The sequence below is a fragment of the Hippopotamus amphibius genome, chromosome 17 (genome assembly GCF_030028045.1).
Source record: "Hippopotamus amphibius kiboko isolate mHipAmp2 chromosome 17, mHipAmp2.hap2, whole genome shotgun sequence".
Taxonomy (NCBI): Eukaryota; Metazoa; Chordata; class Mammalia; order Artiodactyla; family Hippopotamidae; genus Hippopotamus; species Hippopotamus amphibius.
In genome coordinates this window covers 63,337,047-63,361,474 of record NC_080202.1, presented here as the reverse complement: position 1 = coordinate 63,361,474, position 24,428 = coordinate 63,337,047, and the positions used below count along the sequence as shown (strand labels likewise).

Below are 24,428 nucleotides of genomic sequence, written 5' to 3'. Positions count from 1 at the left end.
ACTGCTCATCTCTCTTTCTTGCTTTATCCTTCTTCATAGCATCTGCAGCATCTAAAATAGTATCACTTCAATACTATGTGTTTGCTCTCTAGGTTAGAAGTTCCATGAAAGTAGGGGGAGATTTTTGTCTGTTTTGTCCACTGTTCTAGTCCCACGTGCCTGAAATGGATGAATGAATTGGGTTTTAGTTGTAAAAGAATCTATTTGAGTGTGCGGGGTTCTCAGGCTGGGTAGCCACAGACTCATGGAGAGTAACTGCATCTGAGTCACAGGATGTCGTACACTAACCAGCATCTCTGACTCCAACTTTTCTGGGGAAAAGTAACAATCTTTATGACACTATAATTGTTATATTTTCTAGGAAGTAAATATTTTTACAGCCTTTGGAACCGTGTGTGGCACCTGGTAAGAGTCTACAAGTATTTATTAAATAAGCAACAAATACTTTATCAAGCATTTTTTTATTTAAAAAATATTGGCAGAATGTGAACCAAGAGAAAGAAACCTTACAAGGTTCAGTGTGACCTTGATTTTATAGTAGAGCATGGCATTATTAGTTAAGAACTAGAATAGGGTCTGATGGTTTACTAGAAAAAACAGCAAGTCACCTGCTCTCTCTGCTCTGGAAAAAACAAAACTACCCAGTGTACGCGGTTGGATTGTAGATGCAAAGAGGTTTATGAGATAAACCCTAAGCAACTGCTCGTGAACTTAATAAAACACATGGCTCTTGTCTTAGTCAGCGTGGGTTCCGTAACAAACACTGTGAACTGGGTGGCTTACCAAATTTCCAACAGTTCTGGAGGCTGGAAGTCCGAGGTCGGGGTGCCAGTGTGGTCGGGTCCTGATAGAGCCCTCTGCCAGGTTGCAGACGGCCGTCTTCTCACTACATCCTCACATGGCAGAAAGAACCAGCTCGCTGGCCTCTTCTTATAAAGGCCCTAATCCCATTCATGAGGCCTCCACCCCATGAGCTAATTACCTCCCCAAAGCCTCACCCAAATACATCACATCGGGATTAGATATGAGGTGATTGCATATCCACCCTGGTTTGCTCTCTGGAAAGATGGAACAAGAGAGGGGACCCAGGTACAGCTCAGGGTGAAAATGAAAATGGATGGTGTGCCAGTCAACATCCTGAGCGTCAAGCCGCCCTCCTGAGAACCTGGCAGCCAAATGCACGCTGCCAGGCGGGAAACGAGGACAGCTCTGGGCCAAATGGTCCAAGAAGGATGTGCAGTCGGATACAGGCGTGAGAGAGCCCAGGAGCCTTAGTGAGAGCTGCGATGACCCCACCTGTCCCCAAGCCTGCCTGTCGGAGAGGGCCGCACTTTCAATAAGAAAGAACACCGAAGATCACCGAAAATTGAGGGCAATGTCTGAAGTGAAAAACAGAGACCAAATCAGGCTGACACAGCAAAGAAATAAAAGGAACTAAGAAAAAATACAGTCTAGAGAACAGAAAGAAAATTCAGATGTGTCGGGGGCGGGATACGGACACACAGGTGTGTATGAAATAACCTCGGGGGAGATGGGGTCTGTGAGAGGTCTTGTGCCGTGTGTTCTAGCTGGTGAAGCACGTCCTCTACCGCGTGGGCTTGGGTCCTAGCTCCATCGCTCCCTAGATGTGATGCCAAGCAAGTGACTTAACCTCTCTGGGCCTCAGCTTCCTCATCTGTTAAAGGTGGGGAGGGAAGGTGCTGTTCAGAGCACAACACCACCACTCCTGGGAATTATGAATAGAACAGCTGGCAGGACTGTCAAAAGTCCAATACGAAGTTTCACATTTAAAATTGAGAAATTGCTACAAAAGATCAAAAAGACAAGGTAATTTAAAATAGAAACAGTAAGAAAAAGAAATGCTACACCTGCGAGCTCCAGTCATCAGAGCTGCAGAGAGAGACCCGGGGGGAAAGAGGAAGTTAGGAGGGTAATGACCAGAGCCTTTCCTGGAGATGCAGGACCCACGCACAGAGTGAAAGGGCCCGCTTAGCGCCTGTGCAGGGGATGAGACAGCAGGCGCGGCTAGTGCGCGTGTCCCGGGACGTTTCCCAGCACGGAGGGTACAGTGGAGACCCCAAGACTTCCGGGTCACACATGAAGGACGGGAACTTGAGTGTCAGAGGAGATCACAGTTCCAAGTAGTGTGGACTTTCTCTGGGAAGGCCACCCTACCTCCAGGGTGTAAGAATTGCTTGATTTAGGTATATTTGCCACTTGAAAAAAAGAGTTCTTGTGTGTTAGGCCGGGTAGGGGCTCACATCTTGGCCTCCTCCAGGGGCATCTAGGTCTTTTCCCCTTGAACTAAGGGACAGGGTATTACATTTCCCGTCTTCTCCCCCTCCCCCTCCAATTCCTTCTCCCTTGTTTCCTCTTCCTTCTCCTCTGTTTCCTCTCCCTTTCCCGCTTCGCCTCTGAGCGTTCATATGTTTGCTGGGTCTATTTCTGTCTCTGCTTCTCCCTTTCTCTTTCCACAGAAGTCTGTGTTTGTCTAATAATTGGCAGGAGAGATCTTTTTTTTTCCCTCTTGCTTTTTGCTTTTTAAGTGATGAATAGTTGGCGTTGGATCAAAGACAAGCCCTGTGGTTTTCTGGCTGCCCCAGAAGGGCGGTGCGGCTGGCAGCCAGCCCAGCTGCCTGGTGATAGGCGTGTGCGGGATACCAAGCTCACAGCTCACTGTGTGTGTGTGTTCATGTGCGTGTGTTTTTCAGGCCAACAGCAGGCTGAAGCAGATTGAGAAGGAATACTCTCAGAAGCTTGCCAAGTCTTCACAGGTAAGAACGTGAAAGAAAAAAAGAGCAAAACCAAAACGAGAGAAGCCTACGCCTAAGAGCGTTTGTGCTTTAGAGCTAAACGTGGTTCCTTTCCATTTTTTACATTAGTATCGTATTGTTGATGAGTATATGGATAAATAAAATACGCTGTTAATATTTTAGTCTTAATTTTTTAAAATCAGGCATATTGAACCATTTGAATTGACACACACACACGTGCACATGCACTCACGCACGCACTCAGATGCTGTAAAACCAGCCCGTGCGTGTGAACAAGTCCAGGCCGAAACATTTCTCTAGGGCAGGAGACGCACACCTCTGTCTGTGACGTAAGCAGGTTGATACCATCTGTGCTCTCTTGCAGTTTTCCACGTTGCTGCACCTAAAGACTGCTCAACAGCAAGATTTAAAATGACAAACACGCTGGGTTAAGTTAGCAGCCCAACTGTTGTCTCCTTTTGCAGAGGAGAAGAATTACATATCTTGCTGGGTGTCATTACCGCAGTGGTTTTGGTGGAAGGTCAAATACAGACCACCTGTCTGTGCTTGACTCTGGCGCTTGGAGCCCTTTCTCCGCACAAGTTATTAGCATGGTCTCCCCTGCCATCACCGAGGGAATGCCAAGCGTTCCTTAGTTGTGGGAGTCGTTGTGGAATAAATAAGTGCTGATTTTCATCTTACAGATGGATAGATTAAGCCATTGCATTTTGTGGACGTCACAGCTAATGATTTTTTTTTTTTTGGGGGGGTACACCAGGTTCAATCATCTGTTTTTATACACATATCCCCGTATTCCCTCCCTTCCTTGACTCCCCACTCCTCGAGTCCCCCCCACCCTCCCCGCCCCAGTCCTCTAAGGCATCTTCCATCCTTGAGTTGGACTCCCTTTGTTATACAACTTCCCACTGACTATTTTACAGTTGGTAGTATATACAGCTAATGATTTTTAAACTCAGGTTTTCTTCGCGTTTTTGCCATGTGTGGTGAGGTGTGGTGGTAAACTGAAACGTGTGCACGCAGTGGTAGCACTAGCAACGCTATAACAAAACGATAATAAAATTAAGAGTTTTATGGGGCACTGATCATATCGACTCAGTCCATCTTCGTTTACAGGAACTCTGGGGTCAGAAACTATTACTGGCCCTGTTCTTCCGTTTGAGAAAACTGAGACCCAGAGAGGTGAGGTCACACAGGTTAGCAAGTGACTGAGGCAGGACCCAGCCTGTCTTCGACTTTGGGACGGAAGCTTTCAACCAGACACCACCCGTCTGACCCCACCCCTCACGTTTTTAATGTGGCAAAACGCTGCCGATAATTGTGAAATTTCTTAGGTTCTGCAGTTATTTCTAAGATGTGCGTGTATTATATGATTCACATCCTGTTAGGAAAGCACAGAGTCTCTGTCTAAGTGGAGACTGAGGTGTTCGTGTACAAGGTGACAGTGAGGCCTTGATTGACAGTGTTCCAGAGAAGGACATGGGGAAACGTCCTTTTTAATCCGCCGAGAGAGTCTTATAATCAAAAGAAATCTTATTACTCCAAAAGCTGAACTAAAACATGAAACCACCCTAGCTGGCATACCCTCACATCCTGCTTATTTTGCTTTATGTTCTGTGGGGGAGGCAGACCGAGAGTGAGATATAAAATAGCTGATGGCAGGCTTAAACAATGAGAGTATTTAAGTTTATCTAAAGGAAGGTGTGAAGAAGCCTGATTAATTCAAGCAAGTTAAATGGAAGTTAGTGTGGAAGACATCCTAGGCTTTGGAGTCCACAGACCTGAATCTAAATACCAGCCCCACCACCTGCATGACCTTGAGCGAGTTACCTGCTCTCTCTGGAATTTCGTTTCCGCACGAGTAAAATGGGGGAGTAGTATACTTACCTCATAGGATCGTCCTACGTATTAAGTAACACAACACCAGAAGAGTGCTTGGTACCGGGCCTAGGACACGGCAAGCATCTAATAGCACATGAAAGCATTTACAGGCGCGTATGAGACTGCAGGGGAGAAAGGCAGGGCAGAGCGAAGGATGGAAGGAGCAGGAAAGTATGAGATTTAAGTTTATTTCTGGGTGTTCAAGAATTGGTAAAATCTCCCTCCAAAATGTGGAAAGGCGAAGGGTTGCTAACATTTCCCCACGTGAGCACAGGAAGCGGGCAACAGCTGTCGAGTGCCGTGGGCTCGCTCTTAAGTGACAGGGAGGTGCGGCACCAAGAAAGAGAGCCTGGGAAGGCAGGACAGCGCAGCAGAAGACAGTCCCCTCTTCTCGTGAGAGGTGGGACCACCTCACATTGGGGCATTCTGTTTGCCCACTTCTAAATACATGCACATATTTACGTGCATATAAATATATGTGTATGTTCACGTCTGAGAACTGGCATTTGGGAAACACTGGTATATAATCTAGTCAGTTCAGAGAAACAGATTGAGAATAAACCTTATACAACAGAACCTCGTGGGTTGGCTTTTGCTGTCTTCCAGTGACTGTCTGCTGGGTTCCCTAACGCACATCTCCGCTGAGTAGAGTGCCGGAAGCCAAGCCCCTTAGCTGTTTATCAGATTTTTTAGAATCCCTCTCTCAAAAAAAAAAAAAAAACGTAAAAAGATGAATGCATTGGTAATGAATGCACTGATACCTAGGGAAGCATCAGGTTAAGTTTGGAAAATATTTTAAATATTTTCCTCCCTGAAAGGAAGTTACTTAATCTTTAAGATTGTATCAAGCTCTAGGACCTAGAGGACGATGTCCTCCGAAGGCTCCGGGACCCAGGACGGCGCCTCCCGGGAGGTGTTCACCCCATGGCGATGGCGATGGCGATGGCGATGGCGGCGGCAGCGGCCTCATCACTGGGCACACTCCCAAATATAATTCCCTTCAGAGTCACGTTTGCTCTTTTCATCTTAATATGACATATGAACCTTGCCTGTTCATCTTTCACGCGGTTTTCCCCACTCATCTGACATGCCTGGTGGCTGTGTTTGCAGGAACGTAGGTAGCGGTAGAGAAATGCCCGCGGAGCCTGCCCGGTGGGGTTTGACTCTGATGGCATAGATCAGTTCTTGCTTTTCTCAGAAGCTTTTCTACATTATTATTCTATGAAAAGACTAGAGTATCTCAATATAATTTGCCAGGGAATGAGTTTTTCTTATTTACTGTGGTTACAGTTCCACTAGTGAGTATCTACCGAGTGCAGTTCTGTCTGTGAGCTGAGGAGGGTCTCGTCTGTTGTCTTAGACTCTAGGTCTACAACTGAGACCTAATTCATCGAGTTAGTGTGTTTCTCCATCTTAGAGTAAACCTCAGATCTGCTTCTAAAATTGTCCATGTTTCAGCCAGCTCTCTAAATCCATCGTGTGTATCAGGCTATCAGTTGATTTATCTCTGTGAGGCATTTCACCGGAAGTGTCTGACACTCTCCCTGTATCATCTTCATGAGTTTTAAAATATAACTTTCCAAAGCTAATCTCATTATTTCCCCAAAGGAATTTCATTATTCCCACAAAGAATGTTAAAGTTTCATTTTCAACACAAAAGCAAGCATGTTCTCTTCAGGACAGCCTGCTCTTCACCCATCGTTCCTTCCAGAACCTACGTGTGTTTATTTTTGATGAACACGCATCACAGACCTTCTGCAATGGAGAGTCCATGTCTTATGTCCTTGGGGTCATTTGAAGGGCCCCCAAATATTTTTTATCTTCAGTCCCCGTCTGAAGTGAATCTAAATCTTACTAATTTTTAAAGACACAAAATTACTTTGTGCTTTAAAAATGCATTGTGTAACCATGGTGGTGGTGGATGTACGAGTCCACAAGTGATAAAATAACACAGAACTAAACACACACGCGCACGCACACTGAACACATTACGCAATCGAACTCATCGCTTCTACCACGTTTCAGCTTACTCCACTCGAGACACTGCACTAGTCATTGAAATAGTAAGTTATTTTTACTATTTGGCCCAATGTTCTCATAAAACATCACTCTTGAGTTTCATGCTGAGCCAGTGAAGTCTGGCTCCCTTATCTCTGGCTCCTCTTGCTCTGTGACTGGAGTGAGCTGACTATTCTGTGCCTCAGTTTTTGACATTAACTCTAAGAATTTAACCTTGCCTGTTTCATAGAAGTGCTATGAAAATTAATTGAATTGATGCCAGAATGGAAACACTTAATCAAAATTCAGAAAACAGATGAGAACATCCTCATTCTCAGTAAACGAATCCCTGTACTCATCGCAGAAGATTCAAGTTCGCAGTTAAAAGTATTAATATATCTTGTCATTTGTTTCACACTTGTTTTATATGTGGTTTTTTACGAATTCTAAGAGTTAAACTTTGTTACAATGAGTTTGCTCCCTTCTCGAAGCATAAGTGTTCCTTTCCCAAGCAGTTATGCTGTTTGTGTCAATAGTGACAGCTACCGTTTCTACAGGACTGGGCATCTGGAGGCCTCCGGGCACTTCCTTTTTTTTGCCTTATGGTGCTGTAATCTAGTTTTGTCATCAAGTGAGGTTGAAAACTGAGTTTCAAGGAGAATATGGTGCCAACGGGTCCAGTGTTTCTCTACAACTAGCCCTTCTGTAGACATAATGTTCTAACCCAGGACGAAGGTTGCTTCTTTTATTAGAAGAAACAACCATTTCCTGCTTTTGAAAAGTCATGGAATTTGAAAGGAAATGGATACATCCAAACCAAAGGAAGAGCAGTGCTCTCAGTAAACCCATGTCCTTTCATCCGATTTGCTTTGAGACCATGGAGGGAACCCAGGCACGCAGAGATCCAGTTCTCTTGTGTGGAGAATAGTACAGGAGTCTCTGAAATGACACATTTGAACTGAAAATAGACTGTCATGGATATATATCAGTGAGGAAGAAAGCAACCTATTTGGAACTATATCTTATATATAAGATACATATATAAAACTTCTCCTCAATATCAAAACCTTGTTTAAAAGGAAGACAAAGTCGTAGCTAGTTAGGAGGCACCAACGAGTACAGATGGACCTGTCTGCGGTTCAGATCCCGCCCATCTCCTGGTTGCATGTCGTCTTCGGCTCTGTAGCAGGTTGCCCTCTTTCTCTGCCTCCGTTTCTCCGTTTACAAAAGACGGGCGACGGCAGTGCTTGCCGCGCAGCGGTAACTGACGCAGGCGCCAGGGTGCTCAGCGCAGCCCAGGAGCGTTCGCGGGCCCTCGGGCACCACCGTGTGCAGCTGGGTGACGGTGAGCAGGGACCTCTGCTCACGGTTGTCTTTGGTTATTGGAGGTCAAAGTATTATGAGAGGCAAAACAGCTTTTTTTCACTCGAGCAAGTATGTTTCTCAGTAAAATAAATTCTGACACATTTCGTGTTTTTCAGATCACAGATGTTCTTTCCTCTGATGAGTAAATGTTGTGGAATGTTGTAGTGGGAGCAGCTTCCAAGTGTGTGTGGTTCGGCGGTTGTTCACCATTCACAGCTTTATTATAGTCTTTTATTGCATGGAATTTCATGCGTTCGTGTGTGTGATACATTAATTGAAAATATTTAGCTTGTGGACTAGAGTTTTGCCACATCCATCCTTTGGTGAAGCATAAATACATGTAAAATGCTGCCTCCACGGAGAATGTGGAGCTGCAACATGCCGTTTTCATTTCAGATCATAGCAGAGCTTCAGGCGACCGTGTCCTCCCTGAAGGAGGAGAGCAGCCGGCAGGGGCTCGCTGCGGAAAGGCGGCTCCAGGACGCGGTGCGCAAGTTTGAGGATGAGAAGCAGCAGCTGATCAGAGATAACAGTCGCGCCATCAAGGTAACCTGAGGTGGTGGTATCCGGGTACGGGCTGCTTTACTGTGGTTGACAGGAGGGCGGAGCCCAGCAGCAGGCAGGTGCACGCGGTACCTAGCGGTCCACACAGCCTGCAGCCATCCGCTCCCTGGACCCACCTTTGGTGTGGCCAGCGATCAGGCTGCCCTCCCTCTCAGAGACCACGTGCAAGCAGAAAAAGCCATTTCTGGGAAGCCCAGTCGAAGCACATTGAACAAATGTTTGGAAAATACCGTGTCCTTTCTCTTGAGAACCACTTGGAACTGCCCCCTGAAACCAGAATGACTGTTTTAGCCCAGTGCTCCTGGCTAAGAACTTCAGAAGTCAGCTTCCAGTTTACATTCTATCCTCTGGCCACGTCCTCTCATTATGGGTTCGCATAATGAGAAGGACCCTGTCTGAGGTTGGGAATGTGCTTTGACATCACACTGTGTTGCTGCTGAGAACCTAGGCTGTTTCCAGATGGCTTCAGAGGGTCACATCTCCGGTGGCAGCAGAAAACCCCCTGGGCCCTGATGCGTTCGGTGGCAGGCAGGTAGCTCTCGAAGCAGTGCTTTGTTGGCTTCATAGCAGTGAAAGCCGTAGCCAGTGTCTGCACCACACTCTGCTTAATCTGCGAGAGTAGGCATCTGGGAACCTTTACAAATAAGATTTAAAAGAGAACAGAACATTTTTTAAAGAATTCCCAGCAAAAGATTATTTCTCAGTGATTTTACTTTGTTATAACAATGCTTAAAGCATGTAAAGTAATCATACAAAGCAAGGAAAAAATGAAAGATTTGGATTTTATCACTGCCTTTTTCTGCCTAATCCCTCCATCTTTCTTTTCTGTAGCCTATTGTAGGTGATCTGAATAATTTAGGGAAAAGTCAGTGTTAATGTTGGTTGCTTTTTTATATATACCCTTTAAGCCTGGACAACATTGAGTAGAAGAAAAACCTTAAGATGTGGACACAACCTTAGAGGCCAGTGTCTCCAGCCTCCTCACTTTAGAGGTGAGGACTTATTTTGTCGTTAATGAGATTTTCTCTATGTTTTTCCATCTATGAGCATTTTTTTCCCCCTACGTGTGATGAGACAAAAAAAAAATGATGTTTCTTTTTCATATTCTGGTAATTTTAAAGAACCTTTGAAACTCTTTTCATTTATAGATATAGAGGAAGTACTCATTGATCTGTAGAACTGTCTTGCTTTGCATGAACTGAGTTGACTGCTTTATTTAAATTCTATTGCTATATCAAAATTTCATTTTAAGTGAATTTCTTTTCCACTTGATATCCAAATACTGAGTGGTAGGTAATTTCCAGATTTTAAATAAATAATTGAATCCCCGTATATGCAAAAGGGAAAACATTAATTTACTCCATAGCAACATAGTTTCCAGTATTGAAAGGGAAAAACATTCTGATCCTAATTTCCAAAAAACTGCCAAATCATAAAGACTGAAGTTGTTAAAAGATGGCAGTATATATATATGTGTGTATATATATATTTATATATAATATTTATGACATATAATGACCAAAACATAGGGACCTGAAAATAAGTAAAATTACAATGTAGATAAAATATAGAGTTTTGATTCACTCATGCAGATTATGAGTGAAGTGATGACTTTTACTAAGCTATATCAGATAGTTAATGCATTAGCACTTGTTGCCTTGCTTTCTTTTTTAGGCTATGTCACAAAAAATAATAGGAACATCTCTTCAACATGTACTGTGTCCCAGGCTCTCTGCCAAACTTCTCACTGACCTCACGTTTCGTCGTCTCCTTTAAGCTTTATGAGTAATCTTCACGAGGAAGGTGTTTCTGTCATCCCATCCTGCAGATGGGGAAACTGAGGCTCTGGGGTGAAGTAAGCAGCCCGAGGTGAGACGGCTAGTTAGCTGTCAGAGCCAGGTCCAAGTCTCGGTCTTCAGACTTGAGCGCCTCAGCTCGTGGCCTTTACACAAACTGCCAAGTCTACCTTGTCTGTGGTTGTGAGTCAGGGACCAAGTGCGTGATGAGCTGTGTATTCTCACTGCTTCCCTGTTGGCCTGAATGATGAAAGCACTGTTGCCACAGTTGTTTTGTTTTGTTTTGTTTAATTAATTTATTTATTCATTTTATTGGCTGTGTTGGGTCTTCGTTGCTGCACACAGGCTTTCTCTGGTTGCAGCGAGGCGGGGCTACTCTTCCTTGTGGTGCGCGGGCTTCTTATTGCGGTGGCCTCTCTTGTTGCAGAGCATGGGCTCTAGGTGCGTGGGCTTCAGTAGTTGCAGCACGTGGGCTCAATAGTTGTGGCTAGCGGGTTCTAGAGCGCAGGCTCAATAGTTGTGGCACACAGGCTTAGTTGCTCCGTGACATGTGGGATCTTCCTGGGGCAGGGCTTGAACCCATGTCCCCTGCATTGGCAGGCGGATTCTTACCCACTGCACCACCTAGGAAGTCCGCCACAGTTGTTTGATTTGGACGTTCTGATTGTTTTTGAGTGTTTTGTACACGCAGATGCAAGGATGGATAGAGATACTCAGAGAGAGACAGAGTCACCATAAGACCTATATTTGGTTTTCTGAGGCCAAGTGCATTTGTCTGCATGTACATTCAAGTAAGCGCACATGGACCTAACACTCTATAGTATTAAGTCTTACCGTATTTAAATAAGCGCTATAAAATCAGTGTGGCCTGTTCACTGTGACGTGTACCTCACCCCACTTTTTGGGTGCAGAACGGAGTGGGCGGTAGGCCCAGGGCTCCCTCGGTCAGAGCTTCAGGCTGTTCCTGTGGGCACGGAGACCTTCCACTAAAGTACGTCTGCCGAGAAAGTGGAGGCATCGAGTAGGCCGCTAAAGCCCACTTACAGGGCCACCGGTCTGGGTGAGTGAAACTTGATAAAACACTTCTGGAGAATAATTTGGCAATACCTACCATTATTAAGTTGCCAAGAGACGTGCCCAGGCTTTGACCCACTTCCAGAATTCGCCCTACGTGGCCGTTAAAGACTCGCACTGACTTTAGCCGAGAAGATGCTCATTCACGGACCTCCCGTTTGGGGCAAGGCGCCCCCGGCACCAGCGTTTTCCGTCTCCTTTCTGTAGTTGGTTTCCACCATAGCACATCAGCTAAAAACTAAGCCGTATTGAAAACGATGTTGGAGAAGGATATTGAAGGATATTGAAGATGTTTGCAAGATAGTTTTCAACGAAAATGCAGTTTACAAAACCACAGGTACATATGAGGCCATTTTTGCTCAAAAAAAGTACATATAAAGAGAAAAAAGACTGGAATCATATATCAAAATTTTCCTGGTGGATATCTCTGATGGTGGCATTTGTGGTAATTTTCTTCTCTTACCTTAGCTCTGCACTTTGCTATAACAACACAATAAGAGACAATAAAAAGTGTTTGGTGAAAAAGGATGCACCTCAGCCTAGAGGCGTCCAGGGGATGTAAGGAATCACGCAGCTGACACCCCCAGGAGCGAGGCCTTTCGCGGGACGGCACCCCCGGAGTGTAGGAGGTTACAGCAGAAGCGCAGGTCTGCTATGCCGCAGGTCACCCTATCTCGAGAGCAGACAAACCTTCGTCACTTACTTACAGCTTCGTTCACTCCTCACCTTCAGAGTCGAGCTGCAGAACAAATCACCCCAAAACTTGCTGGTTTAAGCAGCAGCTGTGTTATGTGCCCACGATTCTTTGCATCAGAAATGCGGGTGGGGTTGGGCCGGGGGGGTCTTCTGCTCCATGTGTAGTGGGGGGTGGGGGGAGGGGGCTCACCCACCTTCGTTCTCCAGGAAGTCTGGCTGGGGCTGCAGCACCCAGGATGGGTCCAGACCCCCCACGTCACCTTGTTCTCTGGGCAGTCAGACCTTTTACGTGGAAGCTGCTGTCTAAGAGGGGGGTTCAAGCAGGTGAAGGCAGACCTGCGCGTCCCTCACCGCTGCTATAGGAGACTCTCGGTGGCCCTGCCACTGCATTCTATTGGTCAAGCCAGTCTCAGGGCCAGCCCAGAACCAGGCGGGGGGAGGAGGCCGCCACCTGGCCACCTGTGCAACGTATCGCAAGGGAAACCTATGTCTGTATTCCTCCCACGCAGAATCAACATTATTAATTTACACCATGCATATTTTTTAAGAAAATGTACTCTATTTTTGTAAAAAATGGATAATGGCATATGCTCATAAGTAATTGAAAATGCAGGGAGTGGGGGCAGAAAGGTAAAAATATGTAAAGTCACGGCAGATTTCATCACCCAGAAATAGCCGTCTTGGCACCAAGGTGAACATCCCACTACACGTAAGGAGAAAAGAGAAGGAAAGCCAAGTAGACGCACAGAGTGGGCTGACACTCTAGAGTCTACGTTTGTGTTAGTTTTAGAAAAGTTTCAAGTTAAGTGTACTTAAGTTCAGCTAATGAAAGAAGCTAAGCTAAAACGGAGAAATTGTTAAACTGTTGGACAGAATTTGACTTTTGGCTGAAAAGTGAGTGGATTGGAATACTCACACGAGTCCCGTCACCCCTCCTCACCACCTCCTGCTGCCGGGGGTTGTATTGCATTTTTACACTGTCTGGGTTTGTGGTATTCACAGTTTGTCTTTAACTGTAACCCTTGGTTTAATACTCGTGCTGTCTTTAAGGGATATGGTGTTGACCTCTAGGCTTTTTATACCCCAGCCTTTTGCACTTCCGCTCTGAGTTTTTACTTTGATGTGTTTCTTAATTGGCTGGATTTCATGGTCAAGTGGTTCCTTCAAGACTCAGGAGTTTTTCCATGTTTAAGAATGTCTGCCAATAACCTTTATGTCTGAGTGACATGCTAGATGGGCACAGTATCCTTGTTTTCATTTTTCCCCGAGAACTTGGACGTTGCGCGTCTAGCAGTCACTTCGGCTGTGGGGAAGGCTGGGGAAGGCTGGCTAAGGTGTGAGCTTTCCCCCACGTCAGTGATTTGCAATTTCTGGGGGATTCCTGAAGAAGTCTTTCTTTATCACGTAAGTTCAGTAGATTAACCAGGACCCCTCTAAATGGTAAACCCATCCCAAATGCTTCTGAAATACAGCGAGTCTCCCCTCCGTCGGTAACACTTGTTATAGTGTCTCTGCATTTTCTGGAACCTGAGGCAAGGGAGGGCGAGCTGGGGTAGAGGCGTGCCTGCAGTCTGGGGGGCTGACTGCTCTGTTTCTGAGTTCGCACTGCCTTAATGGAAGGGGGCATCCTGCAGTCCTTTGGGGGTTGAATCATCCCAAATTTGGTGTGTATTCCTGAAGGCCTGACACCTTCACTTTCTTTGGAGATAGACAGCCCTGACTTTTACCTGTTTTTCTACCACATCCTTCACGCAGTCAGCAGAGGAAAAAGCTGAAGCTACCACACAGTTTTCTTCCCTTCAAAGTTGGTGGTATTCGTGAGAGTTCTTAGGATTTTGTTAACAAATAACAAAACGGGGGACATGGGCAGGTTTTGAAGTTGAGTCACTGAAACGCTCTGGTGTCTCCAGAATCTTGTTTTTTCCCTTGACCACAAGCCTTTGAGGGATTTTTTTTGTATTATGTCCACCTTACTACCTTATTTCAGTGCTTTAGTGCTTTTCTGCTCATTTTTACTCATTTACTCACTTATCTGTGTTGGGACAGGGAAATTCAGTCTCCTGTGTGATCGTAGAAGCCTGTTTGACACCTTAATAACATTTAACAAGGAACCTGTGTTAGTCAGCTGTTGTCACAATGCTGGGTAACAAACAGTCCCCCAAATTCAGTGACTTGTAATTACAAACATTTGTTTTCCTTGAAACATGTCTGTGGACCATTAGCGTGGCTTGACTCCAGGCTCTGGATTGGGGTCAGGCCTGCTCTGCTTGTCTGCACGATCTCCTTGGACTAGTAGCTGCCAGGAGGCAAAAGAGGGAGCAGGAAAGAAGTCCCTGCAGCCGCAGCTTCAATTCCATTCACATCGGTGGGACCGGGAAGTCACAGCCGCTCCCTGGTCTGAGAGCACGAGCGCCTGTGACGGTCGTTTAATCGGCCACGTCAACAGGCTCTGGAAACTCCCTTAGCTCCACGGCAGCACTTCCCCAGTTCCTCGGCCACCCTGAGCCCTTTCTCCCACACCCTGTCTCCTCTTCCTCTTTCTGACACTCAAATGTTGGTGTTAAGCAAAGCCGCCTCTGTTTTCTTTGTATGCGCTGTCCCTGGACAATCTCAGCCCCTCGAGTAAGCTTCCATGCAAGTGAATTTTGAAACTTCACCTCCACCCAGACTTTTTCTGAGCTTTCCATCCTCATTTTTAACTGCTGTTGCACATTTTCACTTGGATGAGGCTTAGGCTGCTCAAACTAGATACACCATCAACTGACTTTATCTTCCTCCACTCTTCTCTCACCCCCACCCTGTTCCTCTTGTATCAACTGTAAGAGTTAAAGAACCACCATCATCCACTCAGTCATGAAGTCAGATTCCGGAAGCCCCCTTGAGTGACCCTCCGCAGGGTCACTTCCTAGAAATATCGTCTGCGCGTTTCCAGATGCCCTCCCCATCCCCCCACCGCTAACGCCCGCCTTCTTCCTCAAACCTTCATGTCTTCGACTTCGCCTGTTACAATCCTTTTTTTGTGGAATCACTGCCAATAGCTTGACCCTCTCAAATCCGTCCCTCAAACTGTTGATAAAGTGATCTTTCTAAAACACAAATATAAGCATGTGATTTGCCTCTTAAAATCCGTCCGTGGCTTTCCGTTGCCCATGGAATGCAATCTATGCCTGTCACCCTGGCACACGAAACACTTCACCACCTAAACCAGTGGTTCTAAAGGTGTTGTCCTCAGATCCCTGTGGGTCTCTGAGACCTTTTCAGGGGCTCGGCAAGGTCACAACTACTTTCATAATAGGACAGAGACCTCAGATGCCTTTCTCACTGTGTTTCCATTTGCACTGATGGTGTGAAAGCAGCGAAGGGTAAAACTGCTGGCGTTTCAGCGTGAAACATGGCATTGACATTGAATGTATGACTGGTCATTCTCTTCACCACCACATACTTGTGCTTTAAAAACAACGGAAACAAAGACTATTAATTCTATTAAACCTCAGTCCCTGAGAACACATCTTTTCAATATTAATAGGAAGCACACATGAAGCACCCCTGCTAAACACTGAAGTAGGATGGTGATCTCAAAGAGAAGCAGTTCTGCATTTGTTTGAGTGTGAGCTGAACTCTAGTCACTTGGGAGAACGATTGACGGGCAAACTGCGCATATTCCATTCTGACTACCTGACAGAGGTTTTCTTGAAAACGAAGGAAGTGAGTCTGACACTTCAAGGACAACAACTGACTGTATTGTTGCTAATGACAAAATTTGAGCTTTCAAGCAAAAATTAGGAATTTGGAGAACTTATGCCATCACTGTAAGCTTGACAGCTTCCCAGTACTTAAAGACATTTCTGATGCGATCAGTGGTGTTACTGATGATGTGGACGGGAAGAAACAGAAAAGTTGGTGAAGGGTAACAACATTTGGAAGATTTTTATAACTCTCTGAATCCATGTTTTCCAAATGACCAACACCTATTGCTGCAAAATTGTGCGTGGGTGAAAGACCCATTCAGAACAAAACTTTACCAGCGGGTTTAACGTTGACAGTACACAGAGTTCACTGACAGTTTCAGACTCCACGTTGCAGCTAACGTTTCTAAGAAACTATCACTTGTCAATTTCTGATGTAGTCACAAGGAACATCTGCAGTCAACTGAAAAGGTTACTGAAATATTTCAGCTCTTATCTGTGTGAGAGTAGACTGTCTTCCTGTACGTCAACCAAAGCAACATCTTGTGAGAGATGGATGCAAAAGCAGAGATAGGAGCCTAGCTCCTTCGGTTAAACCAGGCATTAGAAAGAGTTGCAAAAATATAAAACATGGCCACACACCTCACTAACCTTTTTCTTGCTTTGGAAGAATAGTTATTTTTATTTTAAAAATATATATTTAGGTTCACACATAATGGGATTATTAGTTATTTTTAAATGAATCAATAAATATATGTTTGTTTACTTTATTTATTTATTTATTTATTTTATTGGCTGCGTTGGGTCTTTATTACTGCGTGCGGGCTTTCTCCGCAACTCTTCGTTGTGGTGCACAGACTTCTCATTGTGGTGGCTTCTCTTATTGCAGAGCACGGACTCTAGGCACGCGGGCTTCAATAGTTGTGGCATGTGGGCTCAGTAGCTGTGGCGTATGGGCTCTAGAGCTCAGGCTATAGCGCACAGGCTTAGTTGCTCTGCAGCATGTGGGATCTTCCCCGACCAGAGCTTGAACCCATGTCCCCTGCATTGGTAGCTGGATTTTTAACCACTGTGCCACCAGGGAAGCCCGAATATGTTTTAATAGTTCTTAATTTAATTTCTAATACAGTGAACATCAATAGATATAACCCACATAAACAAAACTTCTTTGGCGTTCTTAAGTTTTTAAGAGTATAAAGGGGTCCAGAAACCCAAAACTTTGAGAACCACTTATCTAGATGTGTCCCCTCACTCCACGGTCTCAACAGCCAGCCCTCAGCCTTCATGCTCTCCACGATCACATGAGCTCCATGTAGAGCCCTTTCCCTTAAGATTCAAAGCCATCTTTCTGTGAAGTGTCGGGACGAGAAGACCGCACCAGCTTTGTCCCTTCCTCTAGGGAGGTTCTCGCTGTGCTGTGAGAACCAGCCCTTTACCCAGAACCTTGTGGTTGAAGGTGTTTTGCAGATCAGCAGCTGCAGGCCTAGGGAGGAAAGGTAGGGCCTGTCTCTGCCTCCAGGTGGGCCTGGGGCCACACGCTGCACCCGGACTCACGTGCGCAGTGACGCGTGTGAAGATCCCTGAAAGGGACAAACAGAAACTCAGACACCCTCAGAGCATCAGCCAGGTCTTGTGGCCTCACAAGTTAACCACAACCTTTCAGAAACCATGTGAGATCTCAGGAGGATTTGGGGGTTGAACGAGAAGACTGTGGCCTGTGCTGTGAGTCCTTCTCTTATCACCAAGTAGACTCCAGGCTTCTTAAGAGCAAACACGTACTGAAGTGTTTGGTTCTGTGGAAGTTCTAGAAATATACTGAATAAATGAATGATGTTACCACGTAAATCAAGGCTCTGGAAACTAACCCTGTCACCTTATTCTCGTTTTACCGATGGCAGCGAGCTTGTAAATATTTTGTGATGCTCTAGCAGATATGCGAAAATAACTCAGATTTATGGTAACAGGGTTACATTTTGCCTAGTAGGCAGATTCTAACAAAATGTCCTACACCTTGTTTACAGATAATTTCTTCGCCCCACCACTCCAGGGGGAGGCCCCCACCAGGCTGTACCCCAAAGCCAAGTCATCTGCGTGTCAGTGAGCTCTCTGCACTGAACTCACAGATGAGCACTGGGGGGGAAACTGATAGGAACAGTTCTATAGAAAGGCCGGGAACATTCCTCTGGCATCACGCCCCACCAGGGCTAAGCCCTTTCTTTGAAGCTGGTGTATTGAAAGTTCCTCACTGTGAAGCCAGATGTCCGAGCAGAGATTTCATATCAAGGAGAAATGCTGTAAAATTTTTGCTCGCAGGCACAGAGAAGAGATTCTAAAGCACAAATGCTCCTCTCCCTCGGCCACTGACTAGGGTTCACAAGAAAAGGTCGGCTGCCAGTAGGACATCTAGAAATCTGGTCTGTGTTACCAGAAGGGCTTGAGGGAGGGAAAAAAGAACATTTCATAGGATTGGGCAATTCTCACTGTGCTGAAAGCTTACAGGAATCCACTTCCCCAAGAATAAAGTTGCAAATCTCATCGTGGGGTTTCAGTAGCATCGGGAAACAGAGACATCTCGCTGCCTAGTGTCACACAGCGTGTTCGGGACCCGTTCATTATTTAATTCTCGTCTCCACTGCGTGCCCGTGCTGAGGACGCGGAGGGCGCAGAATCAGAATGGATAATGCTGAGAAGAGGAGTGTATTTTCCGTCCCCCCCAGGAAGGCTTCCTGCTCCCTCAGAGAGGGAGCCAGCCACCCAGTCGTGGCAGCGCAGGGCGTGGGCGCCGTGTTCCAGGAAGGATGCTCTGGAAGGCAAGCTTGGTGCAGTGAGGCAGTGAGCCTGTGACCTTGCTCCCTGGAGCGGGGAGACGCGGCAGCAATACGTGAGCAGAGGAGAAGCGCACAGCTCTCCCCCCAGAGCCCTCTGCCCCCACCTTTCCTCCAGGTCTGTTCTCTGGCAGATTTGTGTTTTATGTAAAGACTCGTTGAAGATGATTTGTTCAGTGGGAAAACCTTCATGCACTGTGAGAGGTGTTTTTAGCCCCTGGATGGCGTTGGATGAGTGAGTGCATGAGTATCTGGGAGGGACTGGGGGGCACGGGAGAAGCAGCTTCCTCCCCACCCGCCGCAGGGGGATGGCGCTCTTTGGAAGACTAACGGTATTAAGTGACGCCATGTGGTTAATTTAATTACTGCGTGGTCCAAAATACAAATTGCTTCGGTTAATCAAATACTGGCATATAGATGCATCGTTCAGTTTTTTTAATATATAAAAATTAACAAATAACTCTTTGGAAATATTTTAATCTTAATAATTCCAAACTGCATCAGAAGCTATTTCAAAGTCAGTATGATGAGCTGAGATACATAATTTCATCATATAAGCAGCAACAGCCAACATGACTGAGTGATTACCATGTATACATATGTGTTTATACACGTCATTGTATGTATTTACATATATATATTCTTTTTTTATAAATCTATTTATTTATGTATTGGCTGTGTTGCGTCTTCGTTGCTGCACACGGGCTTTCTCTAGTTGTGGCGAATGGGGGCTCCTCTTCATTGTGGTGCATGGGCTTCTCGTTGCGGGGGCTTCTCGTTGCAGAGCACAGGCTCTGGGTGTAGGGACTTCAGTAACTGTGGCACATGGGCTCAGTAGTTGTGGCTCGCAGGCTTACTTGCTCCATGGCACGTGGGATCTTCCCTGTCCAGGGCTTGAACCCACGTCGCCCGCACTGGCAGGCGGATTCCGAACCACCGCGCCCAGGGCAGCCCTGTGTACGTTTACATACACGTGTATATTCAGAAGCGCTGGGTTATACGGGCTCCTGATTATTAGAAGATGATAATGGTTTTAACACATTAAGTTGATTTTATTAAAAAAAATTTGGCCACGTCTCAACTCAAATGGCTGTTTCGCTCTGGCAGAAGCTGAGTTTCTGTTCAGCCGCTGGTGACTCGGCCACCTCTGTGTCCCCACTTGTCAGTCCTGGAGGTCGTGCGTTTTCCTTCTGGCTCCCGCAGTGTGGTCTCTTGCTTCCCAGGGTTTGCCCCTAAGGGATCCCACCCCGGCTCACGTCCCCCTAGGCTCCATCCCACAGCCCCAGCGCTGGTGACGGCGTCACCCAGTTGCTGTGCTGGCCCGAAGGGGCCGACTGTCCCGCTGTCAGGAGTGCTGGCGGCTGGGGCGCGGGCGCCTGGACATCGGGGCGCGCTGCCGCAAATGCTTCTTGGGAGCCGGTCGTTAAACCGCCACCAGCCTGCGCGGCCCACGGCCCCCCCCCCACGTTCTGGGTCAGGCTGCCCCCAGCTCTGGTGCCCATGGCCATGAGGACCGCCCACCTTCTCAGCACAAGGGGTGTGAGGACAGACGGGCCACCACCCTTCCTGACGCGCTTTCTAGCTACCGGCCGACCTCGGGCTCTGCTGTTTCTGCTGCATGTGAGTCCACTCTTCCAAACCTTCTTTTAAACTCCCTTTTCTAATCCCAACATAACACAGGGAGTTTTCAAAGTAACCTATTACCTCTCGTCTAAGTTCAGGCGTGTCTTCCCACGTCCAGTCACCTTCCAGCTCATGCAGCATTTGACTGCACTGACCAACAACTTTCCTTCTAGAACAAGGCTTGGAAAACTTTTCCTGTAAAAGGGCTGGATAGTAAATATTCTAGGTTTTGCGAGCCGTGCGGTCTCTGTCCCATTCACCCAGCTCCTGCTGCTGTGGTGTGAGAGCAGCCTTAGACAATATGTCAACAAGTGGGCGAGGCTGTGTTCCCATAAAACTTGATTTAGGACAACAGGCCGGGTGCCAGGCATGGCCCCCTGGCCGCGGTTTGCTCAGCCCTGCGCGAGGAACTCGCCCTTCTCCCGGCTGGTCTCCTCTGTGGCCTCTCTCCCTCCTCGTGGGCCCTCCGGTCCGTGTCCTGGGCTTTGCTTCTCCTTTTCCCTGCACAGGGAGCTCGTCTCCCCCGCGACCTGAGCTGTCACTTCTACAGAGATGCTTCCCAGAAGCCTTGCCTGGTTCCTGGTCGGGCCCCATATCTCCCACTGCCTGTAAATCATCTTCTTTTGGAGAAGGCACCACTATTTCACACATAGTAAGTGCAACACGGAATTAGCATCTTCCCTTCCAAATTGGCTCTTCTTTCCAGCCTATCAGGGTTACCCCCAGTCTTTCTGTTCCTGTTAGAAACTTCGGGTTCATCTTTGTCCTCTCTTTCCTTCAGCCCCGTTTATCTCGAGTGTATCAGCAGAGCCCTAGGACGTACTTCTTGTTCCTCTGATAGGACCCTGTTCAGAGCCCTGCTCAACTTGCGATTGATTTAAAGCAGTCCCCTCAGCTGGTGTCCCTGCCAAAAGGCCCTCAGCTCCAGTCCAGCATGAAGAGGTCTGCCAGAGAAACCTTAAATCTCTGATTTCCCTGCCTCACAGAGAGTGTGTAGAAATCAATAGGAAGAGACCAGCCGGCCAGTGGTCCAAAAGAGCAAAGGGTATGAACACAGAACTCACAGAAAAAAGTAATATCCAGTAAATATGTGAAAGTATGCGTATTCTCATTCCTAATTTAAAGATGTAAATCAAAACTGTAAAGTTTTGCAGGGCCTGGCTGCCACTTAATGGGCATAAATTCTGAACCTGAAAAAATACCCAGTGATGCAGCGTTACCAGAAGTTTAAGTCAGTTGCGGCCCCTTTGGAGGTCAGCGTGTGGGAGTGTACTGCCACTGGAGAACTCGAGGTTTGGGGGGGCGGGGGGTGAAGGGGAAGCTGAGACGAAGCAAGAGAGTAGCACAGACATATATATACTACCAACTGTAAAATGGATAGTCAGTGGGAAGTTGTTGTATAACAAAGGGAGTCCAACTCGAGGATGGAAGATGCCTTAGAGGACTGGGATGGGGAGGATTGGGGGGGACTCGAGGGAGGGTGGGGGGGAGTCAAGGGAGGGAGGGAATACGGGGATATGTGTATAAAAACAGATGATTGAACTTGGTGTACCCCCCCAAAATAATAAATAAATAAATAAATAAATGCACGTAACCCTTGAGCCTGTGGTTCCACTCATGGGATTGGATCCCATGGATACATCTGCAAGGCTCTACAGTTATTTTGTAGCACTATTAGAGCAAAATGATAGGGAAAAATGAATTACGGTACACGCAAGCAATGAAATATTATGAGGCCGTTTTAAAAGAATGAAGCAGATCTCTGTGAAAGTGAGACAAGACTGCCAACACGTAGCAAGTGGAAAGAATGCAGAACGTCCTGTACATTTAAAACTGCCTGAATGAGTCTTGGAAATGCATAACTGGTTAGTTTGGAGAAATAAGACTTTTATGTTTCATTTTATGTCTTTTGATGATGTTTTCATTTCTTACATGTCATATGCCTAAATTGAATGTAAAGGATCTCTTTTAACGACAAGATCCGTCTCTTCTGCCGGCTTTCAAAGCCCAGCTAGGTTTCTCAATAGTCTTCAACGTGCACGTTCTATTCTAGCCAAGCTGGACTTCTTACTGTCCTCAAGTTCACGGCAGTGCCTGCGTCCTGCCATCCCGAACACTCACTGCAGCCTCTCTGTCCATCCTCAGGCCTGTTGAGTGCCACCAAGGCCATCTCAGAGTCCTCCCTGCCTCCTCCGGGAAGCTCTTCTGAACGCCTCAGTCCCTGGGGACCCTGACACTGTCATGAGGCTCTGTCGTTAATGCTCAGTGAGTCTCTTCTTGCTTCTGGTTTCGGCACAGCACCCACAGCAGTGGGCACCCAGAAAAAAAGACTCAGTTGACTTAAAGAATATAATTTCAAATTAGCACATGCTAAATTTTATGTCTAGTATTTTAAGGCAGCTTTAAGCACATCAGCACCAACTCTGCAGTTAAAAAGAAGTAGGGATCCCGCTCCCTCCCGCCCTCCCCACACACACAGTCTGCAGTCGGATGCTCAAGCCTCTGGGTCGGCAAACTCCCCTTTACGATGCAGAGACCTTGACGTGTTAGCACGCTCCCCACTTGAAGACGTTCATGCTCTAATGTGAGACTTTTTTCCAAACAATTAGATGAGCTCATCTCACTTGAAGGACCAGGAAGGAGTTAGCATCTAGAGCAGGAAGGGGAGGGGCCAGAAGGGCGCTTGGGGACCGGAGGAGCAGAGCTGGCGGTGTCTTGGGGTGGGGGGTGGCCAGCCTCGAGGCCAGGCGGCTGTGCACCAGGGGGTCATTCATATGTATTTGTGACTGTGTTCTCTGCGATCCTGCACTGACGTGTACAGGCTGATACAGGTCTTCTTTTAACACAGGAAATAGAATGCGTGCATACATGTGTATATGTGTGTGTGTGTGTACTTTTCAGAAAATATGGAATGCGTATACACGCATATCTACATATCCGTGTGTCTTCCAACAGTCGTACATTCTGAGAAAAAAGTGAAGCTATGAGTAAACACGTTGTCGTAACTGATTCTGCATAGATGTGCCTTGTAAATCACGGGAAGATCTTAAAACAGGCCTTGCTCATTTTGCTTTACGTTTATATTGTGTTATTTTTAGGGGGTTTGTTGCATTAAAGAAATAAAACATGTAAAGAGTTAACTTACAGCTTTACACAGCATTTCTAAGGAACTAAATCAGATCAATAAATTAATGAAGATAAACCTAGTTTTTCTACATAGATTACATTTTCCAAGTGCATATGATCGGGGAAAAGATTCGTGTGCTGTTGTCATGCCATCAAAAAAGACCAAAATGTTGTTTCCAGGGATGTCGATAGGAGTCTTTTGCTCTCATAGCTGCAGTAGTAGCAGCTGAAACTAGAGATTTGGAGCAAAAGAGATCTGGGGTGGTTGGTGGGTTACAGGAATGCTTTAATGTTGGAAGCACAGAGGAAAGAGTGGAATTAAAAACAAAGACACAGCCCCCATTTTCTTCAAGAGACGCAAAACCCTTTTGCTTTTATGTTTCTGTCACTTGCTCCAGGATCCTTCATAAGCCCTCCAACCACCTAAATAAATATTCATATGGCTGCTCAACATCTCATTAATAAACCAAGATTTGGTGGTAAAATATTTCAGAGTAACATACGATTTGCATCTCTGCCTTGTTTAACTTTAAATCTCAAGCAATTAATAAATTAGACTCGAGAGGTTTTTAAGAAGTAACATCTTACATGCACCACAAATTGCGTTATTTTTATGTGTAAATAATGATGAAAGGAGAGACTGTTCCTTTGATGTCTATAAACTACACTGTGAAATATGCAGAGAACATTCTTGAGTTTAGTTGCAGCCAAAACAAATAGACTAGTTCATAAAACAAAGCAGCAGCATTCTTAGAAACAAGCGTTACTTTTTCTTTTCTTCCCAACTGCTCTTTTTCCATCTTATATTCTTGCCATTCCTTGGGGCAGATCCATTCCAAGTTCAAAAGCGATGCTAGCCTGCATTTCCTCATCCAGAGAAGTGGGTCCTTCTCAAGTTCTTCCCAGTAAACTTATCTTCCTGTCGAGCTCAGACCAGACCTCAACTGGACTGCCAGTTCTCCTGCAGTGAATCATTTTTGTCAGTAGTACTTCATTGTTGCTTAAAAAGCCAATTATTTCAAA

General features: G+C 46.1%; 1 protein-coding gene across 34 annotated transcripts in view; it reads left to right on the top strand.

Annotated features, from left to right (window-relative positions):
• CEP112 (centrosomal protein 112) overlaps positions 1-24,428 on the top strand; it is a 406,171-nt gene that overhangs the window by 310,164 nt on the left and 71,579 nt on the right. For 32 of the 34 annotated variants that reach the window (XM_057713718.1, XM_057713712.1, XM_057713717.1 and 29 more), the window contains 2 exons: positions 2,712-2,774; positions 8,412-8,561. In XM_057713718.1, the coding sequence (XP_057569701.1) occupies positions 2,712-2,774; positions 8,412-8,561 (213 nt within the window). Of the gene's footprint in view, positions 1-2,711; positions 2,775-5,490; positions 5,686-8,411; positions 8,562-24,428 lie in introns of those variants that run through there. The other 2 variants (XM_057713723.1, XM_057713720.1) reach the window with 2 other exon arrangements.